This window comes from Silene latifolia, chromosome Y, assembly GCF_048544455.1.
Source record: "Silene latifolia isolate original U9 population chromosome Y, ASM4854445v1, whole genome shotgun sequence".
Lineage (NCBI taxonomy): Eukaryota > Viridiplantae > Streptophyta > Magnoliopsida > Caryophyllales > Caryophyllaceae > Silene > Silene latifolia.
The window spans coordinates 380,281,659-380,300,199 of record NC_133538.1 but is presented as its reverse complement, the minus strand read 5'-3'; the positions used below and the strand labels follow the sequence as shown (position 1 = coordinate 380,300,199).

The 18,541-nt window shown below is 42.4% G+C and overlaps 1 protein-coding gene across 1 annotated transcript; it reads right to left on the bottom strand.

The window, feature by feature from the left end:
* Positions 1-1,182: 1,182 nt before the first annotated feature.
* LOC141631938 (uncharacterized) lies at positions 1,183-17,180 on the bottom strand. Its single transcript, XM_074444541.1, has 3 exons — positions 16,971-17,180; positions 1,816-2,142; positions 1,183-1,758 (listed from the first exon to the last, which is right to left on the bottom strand). Exons 1-3 carry the CDS (start codon positions 17,178-17,180, stop codon positions 1,183-1,185), a joined length of 1,113 nt encoding a protein of 370 aa, XP_074300642.1.
* Between the last annotated feature and the right edge of the window lie 1,361 nt (positions 17,181-18,541).

Here is an 18,541-nt window from a genome sequence, read left to right as displayed (position 1 = left end):
AATACCGGTTAACCCAGGCCCCAATGCGGGAGTTTACGAGTCACTTGCTTATAGTGATTTCATCATGGAAGCGGGTGCGATAAAGAACGTACTCATCTTTGCAATGGAAACCAATTTGCAGAGACGCTTCATTGCCCAGGGTGCAAATAAGATTTTCACCATGCTCACTAACGAGTTCTCAAAAGCACCGAGAATCGTTACTTATGAGCATCCATGTCGCTTCTTTGATGCAAAACTCCAAAAGGACCAACCGGTTAGCCCACACATTCTTAACATGATTGAGAATGTCGAGAAATTGGAGGCACTTGATTGCAAAATTAGTGAGAGCATTGTCATTGACCGAATGCTTCATTCTCTTCATGATGGTTTTGCCCTTTTCAGGGCGAACTACTACATGAATGCCTTAAAGAAAAGTCCTGATGAGCTACACTCACTTCTCGTACAGACCAAGAAGGATATAAAATTGAGTGGGAGCATGAAGCAAGATATTCTCATGATTTCCAGCAAGGGTAAAGGTAAGGGCAAAGCTCCAGGCGACCTAACTGTAGGTAAGCCAGGAAACGGTAAGAGTGGGCCTGGTGAGACAAGTGGTTTACAGGGCAAGGTAAAGAGCAAGGGCGGTGACATTGAGTGCCACCATTGTCGCAAGATTGGACATTGGAGGAGGAACGGTCCCATGTACCATGAGGACAGAAAAGCAGGCTGTATATTCATATGATTGAGATTAACCATGCAAGTTTCGGAACTTGGGTACTTGATACTGGTTGTGGTTTCATCTGTGTAATTATTTGCAAGGCCTAGGAAACATCACACCTCTCGGAAAGGGTGATGTGGACCTGCGAGTAGGGAATGGAGCTAAAGTTGTTGCTGTCTCGAAGGGAACATATGTAATCCAACTCCCTAGTGGTTATGAGTTATTTTTAAATAACTGTTACTATGTACCCAGTTTGTCTAAGAACATTATTTTAGTTTCCGTACTTGATAAGGATGGTTTTTCATTTTTTTTTGGTAAAATATGAGTATATTATATATAAATATTGAAAGGTATCAGTTACATACTAGAAAGGCTAAACTTTTCAAAAATCAAATAAACTTTAAGCCTCCTAACCAATCTAGCTCATGTGTGGTCATCCTTCTTTTGTCCCTTTCCTTTATCCTCTTCTTCATGTGCTCACTAATCATCTAAGCCACACACATAGGCCTCATCAGAACCTGCTCAAGTCTACATTTGTTCCTTTGCTGCCAAACCTTGTACAAAGTACTCATAACCAATGCATTCTTCACCCCTCGCTGAGTTTTCAAACCAGGATTATGAACGCACCAGTGCAAAATATGAGACTCAGGGAGCTTTAAACCAGTACATTCCGTCAAAGCCTGTAGAACTCTCCTACTATAGGCACACAAAAAAAATAAATGCTGCTGTGTCTCATTTGCTAAGCCACAGAGGATACAAAGTCCATCAACATCCATCCCAAAGCTCGTAAGTCTGCTATTTGTATGCAAGGAATTATGAGCAATGAGCCATCCCATGAACATGTGCTTATGCAGATTCCAGTTATCCCAAACAATATTAGACCACTCCACCTTGGGTCTTGTTCCTCTGAGCAACTCATAACAGCCACAAGGAGTGTAACCAGACGGTTGCACCTGCCATATCCCATGTGTGTATCCAGCAGCTAGCACCTGCTTCACCCTGCAGATCCTCCTCCACACCCAGCTGGAATTACTTGTTGCTGCATATTCCTGCAAATCCCTCCCCTTCAGGTAGTTAGCATTCACTCATTTCACCCACAAGGACTCCTTGTTTACTGCTACCATAGCTATATTCCATAATTCCTGATTCTTTAGACCCAACCCCCCTTCCTGCTTTGGTCTGCAAATAGTATCCCAAGCAACTAAGGGAGTGCGCCTATATTCAGCACTGCCATCCCATAAAAAATTCCTGCAAATGGCTTCTATTCTCAGAATAACTCCCTTAGGGAGGACAAAAACAGAAGCCCAATACGAATGCAACGTGTTCAGAACATGTTTAACAAGAGTTAGCCTTCCTGCATAAGAAAACTTCCTTGCACCATAGCTATGAATTCTGTTGCAAATCTTGTCCACCAAGCATTCACAATCCTTCTTCTTAAGCCTTGTGGTCTGGATGGACGGTTTTTAATTTTTAATAAAGGATAATAGCTGTATTTTTTCTTTCAATGACATGATTTATGGCAAAGCATTTTCCATGAATGGAATTTACATCTTAGATCAAACCACGGAAGTATTACACGTGAATAATAAGAAATTAAAGGTTGGTGACAAAGATCAAAGCTATCTATGGCATTGTCGAATGGGACACATAAATGAGAAACGTGTAAAGAAACTCGTCAATAATGGGACTATTCCCGCATTCGACTTTTCTACATATGGCACGTGTGAATCATACCTCATTGGCAAAATGACTCGAATTTCCTTCAAAGGTGTTGTAATGCGCGCTAGTGACCTATTAGGACTCATACATACTGATGTTTGTGGACCTATGTCAATTACCGCTAGAGATGGCTATAGATATTTTATCACTTTCACGGACGATTTGAGTAGATACGAATATGTCTACTTGATGAAGCATAAAAGTGAGTCCTTTGAGAAATTCAAGGAATACCATAACAGGGTTGAGAACCAACTAGGTAGAAAGGTTAAAGCACTCCGTTTAGATCGGGGTGGCGAATAACTTTCAAATGAGTTTGATCAACACCTTAAAGACTGTGGAATCGTTTTGCAGTTAACTCCACCTGGAACACCTTAATTAAATGGTGTGTCCGAACGGAGAAATCGAACCTTACTTGATATGGTTCGATCCATGATGAGTCACACGGTAGTGCCTGATTCATTATGGGGTTTTGCTCTTTTTTCAGCTGCTCTTATACTTAACCGAAGTCCGACTAAAGCTGTCGACAAGACTCCATATGAAATGTGGAAGGGAACGGTCCCTAACTTGTCCTTTATTCGGGTTTGGGGCTGCGAGGCTTATGTCAAGTGGAGACACGAGGATAAGCTCGGCCCGCGATCGGTCAAGACATACTTTATAGGTTATCCAAAAGGAACGTTTGGTCATTACTTCTATTCGCCTACCGAACATCGAGTTTTTGTTGCAGCTAGTGCGACGTTCTTAGAGAAAGAATTTCTCGATAACAGGACAAGTAAGAGAACCTTCGAGCTGTCGGAGATTCCAGAACCAACAACCGAGGAACAGATGGAGGAAGTTGTTCCTCCAACTGATGATACGGTTAATATTACTGAGGAACCTAGGAGGTCGGGTAGAGTCTCTAATCCTCCGGACAGATACATTGGTATGGTCGAGGAGAATGACGTTTTGCTCCTAGAGAGTAATGAACCCGCTACCTATAAAGGTGCTATGGCCTGTTCCGACTCAACGCTATGGCTCGAAGCCATGCAATCCGAGATAGACTCCATGTATGAGAATGACGTATGGGATCTTGTTGATTTACCTAATAAGGTAAAACCTCTACGGTGCAAATGGCTTTACAAAATAAAGCATTCTGTAGACGCGCAACCAGATACCTATAAGGCACGACTAGTGGCAAAAGGTTTCACTCAAGTGCACGGATTGCATTATGATGAGATTTTTGCACCTGTAGTCATGATACGTTCCATTCGGATAATCTTAGCGATTGCCGTTTTTCATGACTATGAAATTTGGCAAATGGATGTGAAAACCGCCTTCTTAAACGGTTATTTGGAGGAAGAGTTGTACATGGTGCAACCCGAAGGTTTCATAGATCCTGAACATCCTAAGAAAGTATGCAAGCTTAAGCGTTCCATTTATGGACTTAAGCAAGCTGCTCGGAGTTGTAATCATCGTTTCGACCAGGTGATAAAAGAGTATGGTTTCACTCGATCGGTCGAGGAACCATGCTTATATATCAAGTCGAGTGGGAGCAAGATTGTATTCTTGATATTGTATGTCGATGACATACTCTTGATTGGGAATGACATTCCTCTCTTATCTTCGGTTAAAGGATGGTTGAAGAACCATTTCCAGATGAAAGATCTGGGTGAGGCACAACGCATTTTCGGAATCCGTATCTACCGAGATAGATCACGACGGACGTTATCATTGAGTCAGGAGTCTTATTTTGATTAGATTCTTGAAAGGTTCAGCATGACCAACTCCAAGAAGGGGAACCTTCCAATGACGTCTGGGATGCAGTTGAGCAAGTCTCAGTCACCCACGACGCTTGAAGGGATTGAGCGCATGAGTCGTGTTCCTTATGCATCTGCAATAGGATCAATCATGTATGCCATGATATGCACACGTCCAGACGTGGCATATGCATTTAGTATGACGAGTCGGTACCAAAAGAATACAGGTGAAACACACTGGATAAATGTTAAAAATATCCTTAAGTACCTACGGAGGACTAAGGATAGGGTATTGACTTATGGAGGAGATATTAAGCTATGCGCAATCGGGTACGCAGATGCTAGCTTCCAAACGGATCGAGATGATTCAAAATATCAGTCCGGGTTCGTCTACACTCTTAATGGTGTTGCGATCAGCTGGAAGAGTTTCAAATAGAGTGTTGTAGCAGATTCTACCACTGAATCCGAGTACTATGCCGCTTTGGAAGCAGCTAAGGAAGCTATATGGATGCATCAATTCATACAAGGACTTACAATAGTTCCTAGTTCGAATGACCCGATCACCATCTATTGTGATAATAGAGGTGCCATCTTCCAGGCTAAGGAGCCAAAGTCTAGCAACAAATCTAGACATGTACATTGGAAAGCTCACCTGATCCGTGATTATGTGGAGCAAGAAGAGATAGTGATTGACAAGATAGCTTCGGATGATAACATCGCGGACCCTCTCACAAAACCGTTGAATTTTGATAAGCATGAAGGGCACGTTATTTCCATGGGAATTAAACGTGTTCCTGAGTTGTAGTAGTTGATTATGGATTTGAAACTTTATCTTTTTCATATACTATTTATAACTTCATCATTTTTATAATATTTTGTTTTTCATGTGGATTGTACCGACAACATTGAACGTCACAAAGTGAACTGAATTACATTATATTTTGTTTGGTCCATAATCGCCTTAATGAGCTGATAACTCTGGCTATTATATTGTGCAATCGATTGACGGTGGGTTCAACGAGCCATAAGTCAAACGGTTGACTGATCGATCAAAGATGCGAGATTATAACGATACCTCGTAGGACAAATTTTTGTGACAACGTAATGGAGTCCTAAATGTTTAAAACCATTCGGTGTCAGGTCGTGGATAGGACATCCATTGTGTTCCTAGAGTCGATTCTTTTGACTATTGACCGTCACTTGAGATTAAGGCAGTTTTTAGGTGACTTTGGTTTCTTTCTCACGGTGCCGTGAATCGGAGGCTAAGTAGATTTTTTTCGGGTCATTTCATACGTGCTTACATCTCATAGGATTCGAGTTGAGGAAAATATCCAACCTTTATCGGTATAGTTATTTCTCGGGGCCACTCGAGGAGTTGTAAGAATCAAACGCATGGCCATGCTCGAATGATGATTCGTTTATCAGTTAAGTTACTCTCTAGTCGGGGAAACCACTCTTGATACAGATCACTTGTAAAATACGACCTTTGTGAATACAGATTTTGAAAATTATTTTACATTGAGTGGGAGAAATTTTAGGATATGAGAATCGGTTATTGCACATACACTTGTGAGGACAAGTGGGAGTTTGTTGGAGCTTGTGTCCTCCATAAATTAGTGTGATAACATTTATAAATCTCTTATAGGTTCACAAGGGTATACTTCGTATTTTATCAGTTGATTAACGATTACCTAATAACGGTTGGCTTGCTAGAAAGTTTGACGTTATTATCATACTGATGGCGGTGATCAACTGGTCCCTAAAAGTCACACCTAAAGGATGTGTTTGAGAGATGTGGTTATGGAAATGTAATCACATTGATGCCTTATATGACTAAACAGTTAGTCAACGTGTTGATGAGACGATTATTTAATGCCGATTAAATAATATTAGCTGAGACGAATTAACTGTCAATTCGTAAATTGAATATAATATGTTATATTTAATTAATGTAAATAATGTTAGCATAAATGAATTAAGATGTTATTTCGTAATTAAATGTAATCGGTTATATTTAATTAGCAAATTATAAATATGCGATATTTATAATTAAAGTATATATTATACAATATTGTCAGAATAAATTATTTTTGACCCGTATTAATAAATTGACTGCAAGCTGTTGTATGTAGACTTATCAATACGGAATAAAATAAATGAATGACAATTTATAAATAATACACTAATTGTATACATTTTGTAAACTACCAAAATAACAAGATTTAATCTCATTATTTTTGGTAAGTTGACAAAACCGAAAATAAGAAGAAAACTCCTCTTATTTTTCGGTGAGATGGGCCGAAAAATTGGAAAAGAAAATTCTACCCTAATCACTTCCTAATACACGGTTTATAGGGAGTGAGGGAGATCCTTCTTCCGATCTAATTTTTAGACCTAGCCTCCTCTCATCAAAGAAAAACACAAAACCCTAAAAATTTTACAGAAAATTGGGGATCGATTCTAGCAAGAAGCAAAGGGCATATCTCATATCATCTTGGGTGCAACTGATAGGTGAATATCATTGCGATATCGTTCTTAGGCCGATTTTGCTAGGACCGAAGGTTGTTTCTTCATTCTCTACTTTTGTTTATGCAATTTATTTTATGACTCGTAATCATCTTTATAAATTCGTTATAATCCTTAATAATAAGGGAAGTATACAGATTATTTCCCACATCGACGAGGATGAAGCAATGCCCCTTAGTGCCTATCGGGTAAACTTTCACGATGATGTCGATGCCCCAGGTCGAGAAAGGCCCCGGGTGATGTCATGGTGTATAAAAGGGATGGTGGTATGTGTTGTATGTTGGCGAAGATTTGGCAGTTGTGGCAATGTTTGACAAAGTTGCGGCAATCGGCTTCCACGGTGGTCCAATAGTAGCCTAGCCGCATGCTTTTTCGGGTAAGCATCATTGCGGTCATGTGAGGGCCACATTATCCGTCGTGGACCTCTCCCATGAATTTTTTTGGCTTTGTGTTAGTCAATGCAAAGGAAGAGAATTCTCTGGGGTGTTCTTTTGTATAGTTGATCTTGGTTTATCACGAATTGTGATGCAAGTAAACGGATGGCTCTTTGTACTCTTGGGTCAGAGTTAGAAGGGAATTCGTTTTTGGTTTTGTAGTTGAGGATGGCTTGGTACCAGGGTTCCACATGGCTTTCCTCGTCTCTGTTGATGGCGCTAATGTGAGCTGGCTCGCTCCTTCTCTCGACACATAGTGGCATTGACGTCATGTCGTCAGGTATTTTGACGAGCGCGACAAGTTTCGCTAGGGCATCGGCAAATTTATTTTCCTCTCGTGACAAGTGGAAGTAGTCGACTTGGTCGAAGAACTCGGCCTCTTGATTGATTTTTGCTCAGTAAGGAGCCAAGCTGTCACTTCAGGTTTTCCATGATCCGGATACCTGATTGATGATGAGCGAGGAATCAACGTGGACCCTCAATCTCTTGATGCCAAGTGTGATGGCTACTTGTAGGCCGATGAGGCATGCTTCATATTCGGCGGCATTGTTGGTGACAGCGAAGTCTAGCTTGACCGATATTGGGACGTGTGCTTCCTCTAGTGATATTAGAAGGATTCCTACCTCAAAGCCTCTGAGATTAGATGCACCATCGAAGTATAGGTCCCATGCGTCGGAGTCGGCACAAAGGATGTCTTCGTCAGGAAGTGAGCATGTGTCGGTCGTTCGATCCTCGTTGACGAGATTTTCTTCTAGGAAATCGGCGACCGCCCTTCCCTTGATAACCTTGAGGGGTACGAACTTGAGATCAAGTTCGGACAGCATGAGTGTCCATCTAGACAGCCTTCCGTTTAGTACAGGTTTCTCGAAGATGTATTTAACCGGGTCCATCTTGGAATAGATGTGGACCGTGTAGCTGAGCATGTAATGTCGCAGGTACTTTGTTGACCATACTAGGGCAAGGCATATCCTTTCCAGTTGGGTGTACCTCGTCTCATAATCGATGAACTTTTTGCTGATGTAGTAGATGACTCGTTCTTCACCCTCGACTGTTTGTGCAAGCATTGCTCCCATGGCTATGTCTGTGACTGTCATGTATAGGGATAAGGGAATCCCTTGTTGAGGTGGCATGAAAACAGGAGGTTTGGATAGGATTTCCTTTATCCTGTCGAAGGCCTTCTGACAGTTGTCATCCCAATCGGTGTGATCGGAGGCGCAAAGCTTCTTGAAGATTGGTTCACAAATCATGGTGAGCTTGGCTATGAAGCGGCTGATGTATTGAACCTGTTCGAAAAATCCCCGAATCTCCTTCTTGTTCTTAGGCCGTGGAATTTGTTGAAGGGCTTTGATTTTGGTTGGATGAATCTCAATGCCGCTTTTGCTGACGACGTGTCCTAGGAGTTTTCCGGAGGTGACCCCAAATGCACATTTCTGAGGATTTAGTCTCATGTTATACTTCCGCAGACGAGCGAAGAACTTCCGGAGGGCGCTGATGTGGCCGTTCCGTTCTCTTGATTTGACGATAATATCATCGAAATATACCTTTACCTCCTTGTGCATCATATCATGGAAGAGAGTGGTAGCGGTTCTTTGATAGGTTGCTCCGGCATTGATGAGGTCGAAGGGGATGACCGTGTAATAGTATGTACCCCACTATGTAGTGAATGCAGTCTTGTGCATGTCTTCCTCAGCCATTTTGATCAGGTTGTACACAGCATACCCGTCCATGAATGATAGGAGAGCATGCTCGGCAGTATTATCCACCAGAATGTCAACATGTGGCAAAGGGAAGTCATCCATTGGACTCGCCTTGTTCAGACCCCTGAAGTCAACGCAAACCCGATTCCTCCCGTCTTTCTTCGATACAGGAACAATGTTGGCCACCCATTAAGAGTACTCAGACACTTTGATGAACCCGGCCTTGAACGGTTTATCAATTTCTTCTTTGATTTTCAAGGCCCATTCAGGACGCATTCGGCGCAGCTTTTGCTTCACGGGTTTAGCTCCGGGTTTAATGGGTATTCGGTGCTCTGCAATTTCCCTGTCAATCCCAGGCATATCTTTATAGAACCAGGCGAATACGTCATTGTATTCGAATAAGAGGTCAATGAACTGTTGTCTTTCCAAGGGGTCAAGGGTTGTCCCTATCCTAAGTTCTTGAGGGGTGTTGTCGGTTCCTACGTTAATAGGTTCGGTCTCCTCAATGATGGGGGTCCTGGTTTCCAGTTTTTCAAGTTCTTTGGCTAAGTGAGGTGGGTAGCCACTCAAGTCAAATTCCTTATAGTCATTCATAATTGCATTGCAGTTAAATTGAGACGACTCATAAGCAAACTTAGCGTTCATTAAGTCGACACGAGCAAAAAGCTTGGAGATGACAGACATCTAATGGTTAGTCAGAGGCGACACAGCAGAGGAGGTGGCCCCTGGAACAGGCTCCAGGTTGTCACCTTCCATGGGAGTGGGGATGACCCTAGTTGACCCAGCCTCTGAAGCAACCACAAGTTTGTGATAGAACAGCGGGAAGGGGACCTTGACTGGGACATCATTAGTGTTAGGAGCTATGACAGACTCTGACTCTGACTCAGACTTAGATTCTTCTTCACTTCCCTCATTGAACATAGGGTCTTCTCCAGTTGTGATCTTGAGAATGCGGCCTTGGCAATCGGTCCACTTGATGGTCTTCCTCCAGCCTTATGTACCTTTCTCCGGGTCAGTATCAGAGCGGCCGGGTTAAATTGTTTGTCCTTCAGGGCGATGTTGATGATGTACTCATAGTCGAGGTGCTTGATGTTATCCTCTCCAAAGAGGAGAGTGACCGCTTGTCCGTCGAGGCATGGGGATGACTTAGACTCAGTTAATGCAGCTTCAGTGTTGTTGGGGATGAAGTAGCAGCCCTGGAAGGCTTCTACCCCCGGGTGTCTGACCTTGGCCAAAGAGTTATAGATCGGCTCAGGAAAGCCATGGCAGAGCTCGGACTCTCCCTCGGGGACAAAGTATCCATTGAGGGTCAAATGATAAGGACGGAGGATAACTCCGTCCTTCTTGCGCTTCCGAACTAGGAGGTTCATCTCCTGTATATCCTCACTGGTAGGTTCATAGCCCAACCCAAAGGGGTTGTTGGGGACCTTAGCTTGTTTTAAGGGAGGTAAGGAGCTCTTCAGCTGATTGAGGGGTAAACCCGGGAAATAACCCCGGCGCATCAGAATGCGGTTGACTGTAAGGTTGGCAAATGGGTCACTATCAAAGGGTGTTGATTCATCAATTAGGGCATTCACAGCTTGAAATCCCCACATCTCGTTGTCGTCCTCCTCAATGGCTTGGGAGGCTATTCTCTTTTTCATGACGGCTTTGAACGGGGAAGCAGGAATCGTGATCGTTTTCCCATTAAAGGAGACCCTGATTTTCTGATGAAGAGTAGAAGTAACCGTTTTGAGGGCGTGAATCCAGGGACGTCCCAAAAGCATATTGAAGGAGGCGTCAATGTCGACTACCTGAAAACTGGTTTGCTTTTCCAGTGGTCCGGTAGCGACGGTTAGAGTGTTAAGCCCTGCGACCTTGCGACGAGTGTCGTCATAAGCGCGTACTCTTTGATCGGTTAGGACCAAATCAGCTTCTTTGATACCCAGTTTGTGAGCCATTTTAAGGGGAATGACATTAACCGCAGATCCGTCATCCACAAGAACCATAGGCACATTCTTTTTTAGGCATTGTATTGTGATGTACAGGGCCAGGTTATGGTTGGCTCCGAAGGGAGGGATATCTTCATCAGATAAGATGACCGGGTTGTTCAGGTCGGGGACATCCCTTGTCATGTGTGCTACTACTTCTTCGGGGGAGGAGGTAGAGGGCACAGTCAGTTTTCCCAAGGCTTGTAGTAGATCTTGTCGATGCTTGAAGGATGTAGTAATCAGTTGCCAAATTGAGATTTCGGCTTTTGCTTTCTGCAGTTGTTTGAGGATCGAATTCTCGGGAGCCTTCGGTTGAGTGTCTGTGTCCGAGATAACCTGGTCGTTCGTTATGGGAACGACCGTTAAATTGTTCGGGTTTTAATAGGGGCGTTTGGACCGGGTAAGATGACCGATCTCTTTTGCCCGTTTCTCTTTCCCTGGGACTATATAGACATCCTCAGCATTATCTCTCGAGATACCATTGATTCTGGGATCTCGAGGGTACCTTGGAGGGATATTCCTTGGTGAGCAGTTTTTGTGAGGGAGATTTTTGTGAGGGTAATTTCTGTGAGGGTACTTTTTGTGAGGTTGATTATCGTGAGAGTTATTATTGTGAGGTGCATGCCAGAATGGTCACAGGAGCAATCCATCCTGGTGAGGGTTGTTTTGGGTGTTTGGGGGACCCTCCCTCGGGCGTGGTGTTGGAGGATTGAAAATCAATCGGTGGTAAGCATCGTCAAGTCGGGTAATCCTTTCGGAGAGACTGGCTATAGATTCCTCGACTTATTGGAACATGGCAAGCATAGTTGCAGCAGTGAAGACAAATACCCCGTCCGAGGCATCCTTCTCCAGGGCATTCACCTCGTCATCAATTGGTAAGATGAGGTGTGAGCAGTCCAAGGTTGGCTCGTCATTGGAGATAACATGGATTCCCAAAGGGTTTGTCTTGTTATTTGGTTTAGTCGGTGGAGGCAAAGGTAATTCCCCTTTCTCGATCATGTCTTGAATGACATGTTTGAGTTTGAAACAGGTTTCTGTGTCATGACCTTTCCCTTGGTGGTACTGACAGTAGGCATTAGGGTTCCAGAAGCGGGATTTCATAGCATCAGACGGATCCGGAGTGGGTCTGATCGCTTGTAATTTCCCTTGGTCCATAAACCTTTTCAGGGCGCTTGAATAAGTTGACCCTATGTTGGTGAACACTCTTTGAGGGCATTCAGCTCTCTTGGCGGTTGGCTCGAGGAGGTTGACCTCGTCAATCTTGTTTGTCTGACCATAAGGGCGAGATCCAGTTGATGTGGATCCCTGGTAGCCTCTACCGGTGGTCTTGGCTAGGACACCCTTTCGGAGTTCGTCCTCAATGCGTGTCCCAAGGATTTGCAGATCCTGGAACGTCTTGATGTTTTGGTAGCTCAATAAGTTGGAATATACTGGGCGGAGATTGTTGACAAATTTATCCACCAAAGTTGACTCACTCGGCTTGCTGACCAACTGAGTGCTTACTCTCCTCCAACGGGTTAAGAAATCGGTGAATCCCTCCTTATCATTCAGGGTTAGGACCTCCAGAGTATGGGCATTGGCTTGGATTTCGACATTGTCGGCATATTGCTTAGCAAATTCAATTGCAACCTCATCCCAGGTAGTGAGGTTCTTCGGGTTAAGGGAGTAGTACCATTGGCAAGGGAACGGTTCCAAGGATGATGGAAAGATCCGGGTGAAAAGTTCTTGTTTGACCCCTTTTATGGCCAAGTAGTCCTTGAAGGCTCGGATGTGGTTGAGTGGGTCCTCTACTCCCTTGAATTTGGGCACATAAGTCAAGGTGAAGTTGTCGCGCAATTGATCCCCGACGGGCTCAAATCTTCGATTGTTCTCAAGGTGGATGTTTTTACCCCGGGCCAGGAGTTGTTCTTCGAAGAGCTTGGGCCTTTTCTCAGTTTCAGTCAAGGGCGGAGTGTTGTGTTCTCCAGTTTCCTTGTTTTCCAGGGTGTCGATACGGGTCTCGACACGGTCCAGAGTGACCTTAAGAGCAGTGACAAGGCTGGGTAGCTGAGCAGTCGTAACATCTCTGTTGTCGTTGTTGTTATTGGACGAAGCTAAAGACGGGGCCATGATTCTGAGGCAGAAAAACGGCTCACATTACAACTCAATCCGACACGGTTCGAAGACTGGACGCAAACAACGCAAAGGACAGAACAAAGATTAGACTCAGCAAGACGAGGGTGACCGTGTGTGGTAACTCGGTGCTGACTCGATTTATAATGTGACGGTGTTGATCGGACTTTGACTTACGTCCAACATAGCGGCGTGACGCCGTTGGACGAGTCTCGTGATGAGACTACTCATAAGTAAAGACCCATAAGTACGTTTGCTTCGACTCGATAGACACGAGGCGGAATTGGAATGGTGGACTGAAGTTTTTGAAAATAGAGATTTTCAAAAACATTCGTTTGTCGCTTTATGGACGACTTCCGAAGATAGGGATATCCGCAAGTCGGCCAGTTAAAAGGGTTGTCTTAATTTTGTTTGCAAAAGACGGTTTGAGTTTGAATCGGCTCGGAAAACAATGTATTGTTTCCCAAGACGGTTTTTGAAATTCAAAATTGTATGTTTTGAAAATCGAGTTTGAAATGTTTGAAAAGGTCTCGGGGACGGTGTATGGTCTTCGGGATTATTAAAATGTGTCTTGAGAAAAGGGTGTGTGCTTTTCTCGGGTTTTGAAAGAGCCATTGTCGGCGGGAAACGGGTTAAAATCCGTGTCTAGACGCGGCGATTATAACGGCGTAAAAAGGTATTTTGAAATGGTTGTAGAAAACCGAGTTTAAAAATCGTCATTACGACGGCCTAGTAAGGCGTGTTGAAATGGTTATAAAAAACGGGTTTGAAAATCGTCATTACGACGGCCTAGAAAGGCGTGTTGAAATGGTTATAAAAACCGGGTTAGAAAATCGTCATTACGACGGCCTAGAAAGGCGTGTTGAAATGGCTATAAAAACCGGGTTTGAAAATCGTCATTACGACGGCCTAGAAAGGCGTGTTGAAATGGTTATAAAAATCGGGTATGAAAATCGTCATTACGACGGCCTAGAAAGGCGTGTTGAAAAGCAATGGTCGGCGATAGACCGAGGTTTGAAATGGCCATTATAACGGCGCAAAAAGGTATTTTTTGAAAGTTTGAAAATGACACGGAAGTACTTATGATCATATAGCACATATGCACTCATAGTTTCATTATTTTATGCATAATGCTGACACGGGTTTTGGCTTAGAGGGTGGGTTACACACCAAGCAATCAAACCCCGATTTGCGAGAGGGATACCAATCCAAACAAAATGTGTAAGGAGGGTGCCCAAGCCTCGTGCTCGAAGGTAATGAAAGCTCTTTGATGAAACAGAAATGTGTATCGTCAATGGTATACTTGACTCAATCGGGATTCGAAACGCGGGGATGAGAAAACTCACACCGACGAGACGAGCCAATTGGCAGAAAAGGGTTAGGTTGTGGGCCCGGACAAGGAAGCCGACCTTGACCGTAATATCAATTAATGCATTCCAACCAAGACCTCGTTCGAGTCTCACCATCTAGGGATCACAAAGACACAAGTGTCCTAGTTTTCCCCAGCGGAGTCCCCCATCGGTGGACATCGCACCTACACGCCAAGCCAATCTGTGGAATATAGCGGTCTTTTGAAAGCCACGCTCGGCGGCGTAAAAATGCTTTCACCGGATCGTTTTAGATCGGTCGGTTTTATCTCGGCAAGGGTGTCGAAACGATTAGAGATGTTCGGAGTCGCCACCAAGCATTTGTGGGATGCTTGGAACCTGTTCGAATCCACTTTATACATCGGTCAAATGAAGCACAAAGCAGTGTTTGACATAGGTACTAAAGATAAGGAATCGTCCCTCTTTAGCATATTATCTCTAGAATGACTCTCGTACACCCTGGATAAGGTCGTCCACTATCCAAACTTTCTGAGTAAGAGGTGAAGGTACGTATTGGGAAGCCCTTTAATCAGACACCCAATCCCGCCCGCGGTAGCGGCCTCTACTGATCGATCTTGGTTGGTTGAATGCAAAAGTTGATAAAACGGTTTAAATGCATGAATGCGCATCCAATAGCTTAAACCTAACATGTGAGAGCTTTCTAAGTCGGCTGACTTAATCCAAATATCAAGTATAAGATGTCGAGTTGGATTTATGGTTGATTTGCATGCAAGACAGAAATTAAACATCCATTTACCAAATTAGGTTTATGGTGCAAAACGTGATCCATTTTGTCTTAGTAAGACGTTTTGCAAATACGATATTTGAATGAGAGAATTAGTTGTCTGATCCATCCTATATCCGGGTTAGCCGGAGTCGCGATCGTCCTAGTCCAATGCTGGAAGGGGAACAGACCCTGCATCAGATAGCCAGAAGGGAGGCGCGAGCCTATTGGCGATGTAAGGGGGTTTCGCCTGGTTTGAAAATAGAAAAAGAAGTGGCCTGTTTAAGCGCGGGTCAGTCAACGGTATATGACGTGTTCTGACCATTGAAAAACGTTTATAAAACATGTTAAAAAATGGGTATTTGACCCTTTTGGTTTGAAAAGGCTGTTTAGACCGCTTTTGTGTTGATTTGAAGAGCGAGACTTGAATAATCGTCATTGTTTTGATGATATTCGATGTCGGGTTCGATTTTGCAAGTTTGACATGAATAGTTTTGAAAATGATTATGAACTAATTGTTTTAAGTTCATTTGAATATAATTAGTTAATATTCATCATCGTACTCGGGGTAAAATCTGACATGGTATGTAGAACCAAGGATAACTTTGTATTGGTGACTAATACATTTATTTTGAAAGTGTAAAGAAATGATGAAAGGCTTTAAGATACCCTTTAAAATGTAAATAAATGAAATAAAAGGGTTTAAAATACATTTTAAATGTAATTAACCACATATTATCACCGAAACACGGATTAAACCGTCATGGTATTAAGAACCAAGGGTGAAAAATGTTTTATGGTTAAAAACTTGTAAAAATAAAAAGGATTTAAAAATATTTGAAATGGTAAAAACCGTTTACAAATATAAAAATAAGGGGGATGAAGAGACCAAACACGGATTGGACTTAAGGCTGGGAAGGGTGCTTTAGGCGCGAGCCTATGTGCTACGTAAGTAGCCTCTACCTCAAGCAAAAAGTCCGGTTTTGGCTCATTCTTCCCATGTTTTGGACCATGTTATACATGATTTAGCATGTTATAGTCATGAAACAAGTAAACCCATGATAAAAAAGGATTTTTACACCCTCATACTTACATGCTTGGCTTATGGCTAGAAACCGACGTAAGTGTATCAACTCGTTTGGTCGGAAAAGACTCGGTTTAAAACCGTTTTAGTAAGTAAAAAGCGTGTTTTGTTAAGTTTAGTGATGGTGTAGTGGTCGAAATGGTCGGTCAAGTGATTTAATGCACGATGACGGTACCAAAAAATGTGTACGGCTTGTGTTTACGATCGGTAGGTCGTAAACACGTGTCGGATTGTGACTTAGGAAGTCGAGTCGAGAATTTTAAGGGAGAAAAGAGGGGGCAGACACTCGCTTAAGTTCTCAAATGGTGGCATTTGAGGGGTATTTATAGGAGAATGATTGGTTGTGTGAGTTTTGAGCGACGTGGTCACGTAGGTTGCTCAAAGAGGCGCGAGCCACGTCGCACGTCTTCGAGGTGTCTTGTCGCTTTCACACAAATGCAATCATGATTTATTCTATCCTAGGATTTGTATGTACATGTTTTGTACTTGACCATTCATGATCCCGGGAAATATTAACATGGAAGCATTTGAATGGTTTGTTTTTTTTGTGTTTGACTCGGTTTGACTCGTTGTTGGAGTTGGGATTTGAATTTTGAGTCAGTTTTTGGTCCGGTGTCGGTTTTGACTCTAGTTAGTGTCATTGTGACCCCGTCGTTATACATTAAACAGTCCAGGTACTTTTTGAAAAGTTTTGAAAAGTTTTATTTTCGAAATCGTTTTAAGTTTTCCGACGTAAAGTTGTACACGAACTGTCGATCAAACGCTGCGATTCCAAAGCATGTTGTAGTCTGATAATCATCGGGTGTTTGTTGGAGTCTCAGTAGATACTAGGTATCTACACATCCTCCCAACCTTGAAACTTAAGAAAATCATTAAAAAATTTCAAAGCCATATGCTTATCACACCATACCTTAAAGTAACTCCAACCACCATGGATATTGTACTTGGCAACCCGATTAACTAGCGTCCTTTCCTCCTTGGTTATTCTCAACTTGTCTAACCCAGATGCCGTAGCTTGTGGTATAAATTTGTGAAACAGGGTACGTTTCGCACCACCACAAGCCACGACATCTTCATTCACAGGAACGATTTCCAAATCAGAAGTTACCTTAATCTTCATTAACTAGTGATTCTTGATCACGTTAATAAAATGAGTCATATAGTTATAATTCACAACATATTGTAATTATAATTAATCATTCATTCTTATCTCCATTGTTTCATAAACAATAATTAATTTTAGCAATAAAATCTTTTGATTACTGCAATAAATCTTATTTAATCAAATTACAATAAGATATAAATATTCTCTCTCACAAATGAATTATTCAATTTTAAGGAATTGAATAACTTGTATCGTCATATAATTAATCAACTTTACTAATAAGGGCATCATCCTTTAGGTGTGACCTTAAGGGATCAACTGATCACCACCGTTAAACGACAGTTATGTCTAACTCTAGTAAGCTGATCATTACTGATAAATGTTGATCAGTTGACTATATAAATGAATCATTCCTTACGTATTCTTAATTTGAGATTTTAACATGTGATCGTACTATTGTTGAGGACACATACTCGAACAATCTCCCACTTGTCCGAGACAAGTGTGCGTCACCAATTCTCTTGTCCTATTACAATCTCCCACTCAATGCAAGGTGTCTCGCATGTCGTACTTGCATTTGATCATATCTTGAGTGGTTTCCTCGATCTGGAGTGTAACTGTCTAACCAGAATTATCTACCGTAGATACCTTCCGAGCGTGACCACACATTTCTAGTTCACTACTCCTCGAGTGGCCTTGAGATTTCATTAACCCTGACAAGGTGGTGGACAATTCCTATCGCACTATTCCCTTCGTTTAGCCACAGTTCATCATAACCCAAAATATACTCATTTGACCTCAGTTACGATAGTCGTAGAGCATAAATCAAAGCCAATCAGAAATTTATGAAAACTTTGGTGAATAGTCTCTAGTCAAAAGAATTGACTCATAAAAATATTATAGCAGCTCTTGCCACGACCATGCTTTATGAATTACCAGAACTCTATAAGCGGTCACTGCCCCACAGAGTGTCCCATACAGTCTGCCTATGTGATCGACTAGTCATCCCATATAACTCTATGGCACTTGAACTTGCCATCAATCGCATCACACCCTAGTTACTTCGCGACGTCACCTCCTTTAAGCAACTAGGGGCGAATATTATGTCAATCCAGTTCACTTTATTGGGGTTCAATTTGTCTCTACAACCCATTTGGATTTAACAAAGTAATGGGTGAGTTTAATAAAACTCAAACGATAAATGCGATTATCATATATGAATAGTCAATACTCTATTACTACTTCATATCTTATAATCTATAGTGTACCTTTTACACTAGTTGAAATGCGATAAAAGCTTGGCAAGTACATAGACCATGTATCCAAACATTCCAAATTTATGAATTGCCATTTCCTTCTATTCAATGTTATTTCTT

Excerpts from the sequence above, each read along its gene's own strand:
- LOC141631938 (XM_074444541.1), bottom strand. The coding sequence starts at position 17,180 with ATGAAGATTAAGGTAACTTCTGATTTGGAAATCGTTCCTGTGAATGAA. Across the intron at positions 2,143-16,970 it reads GTGGTTGGAGTTACTTTAAG|ACCACAAGGCTTAAGAAGAA; the intron begins GTATGGTGTGAT and ends CCGTCCATCCAG. Across the intron at positions 1,759-1,815 it reads AATTATGGAATATAGCTATG|GGGAGGGATTTGCAGGAATA; the intron begins GTAGCAGTAAAC and ends AACTACCTGAAG.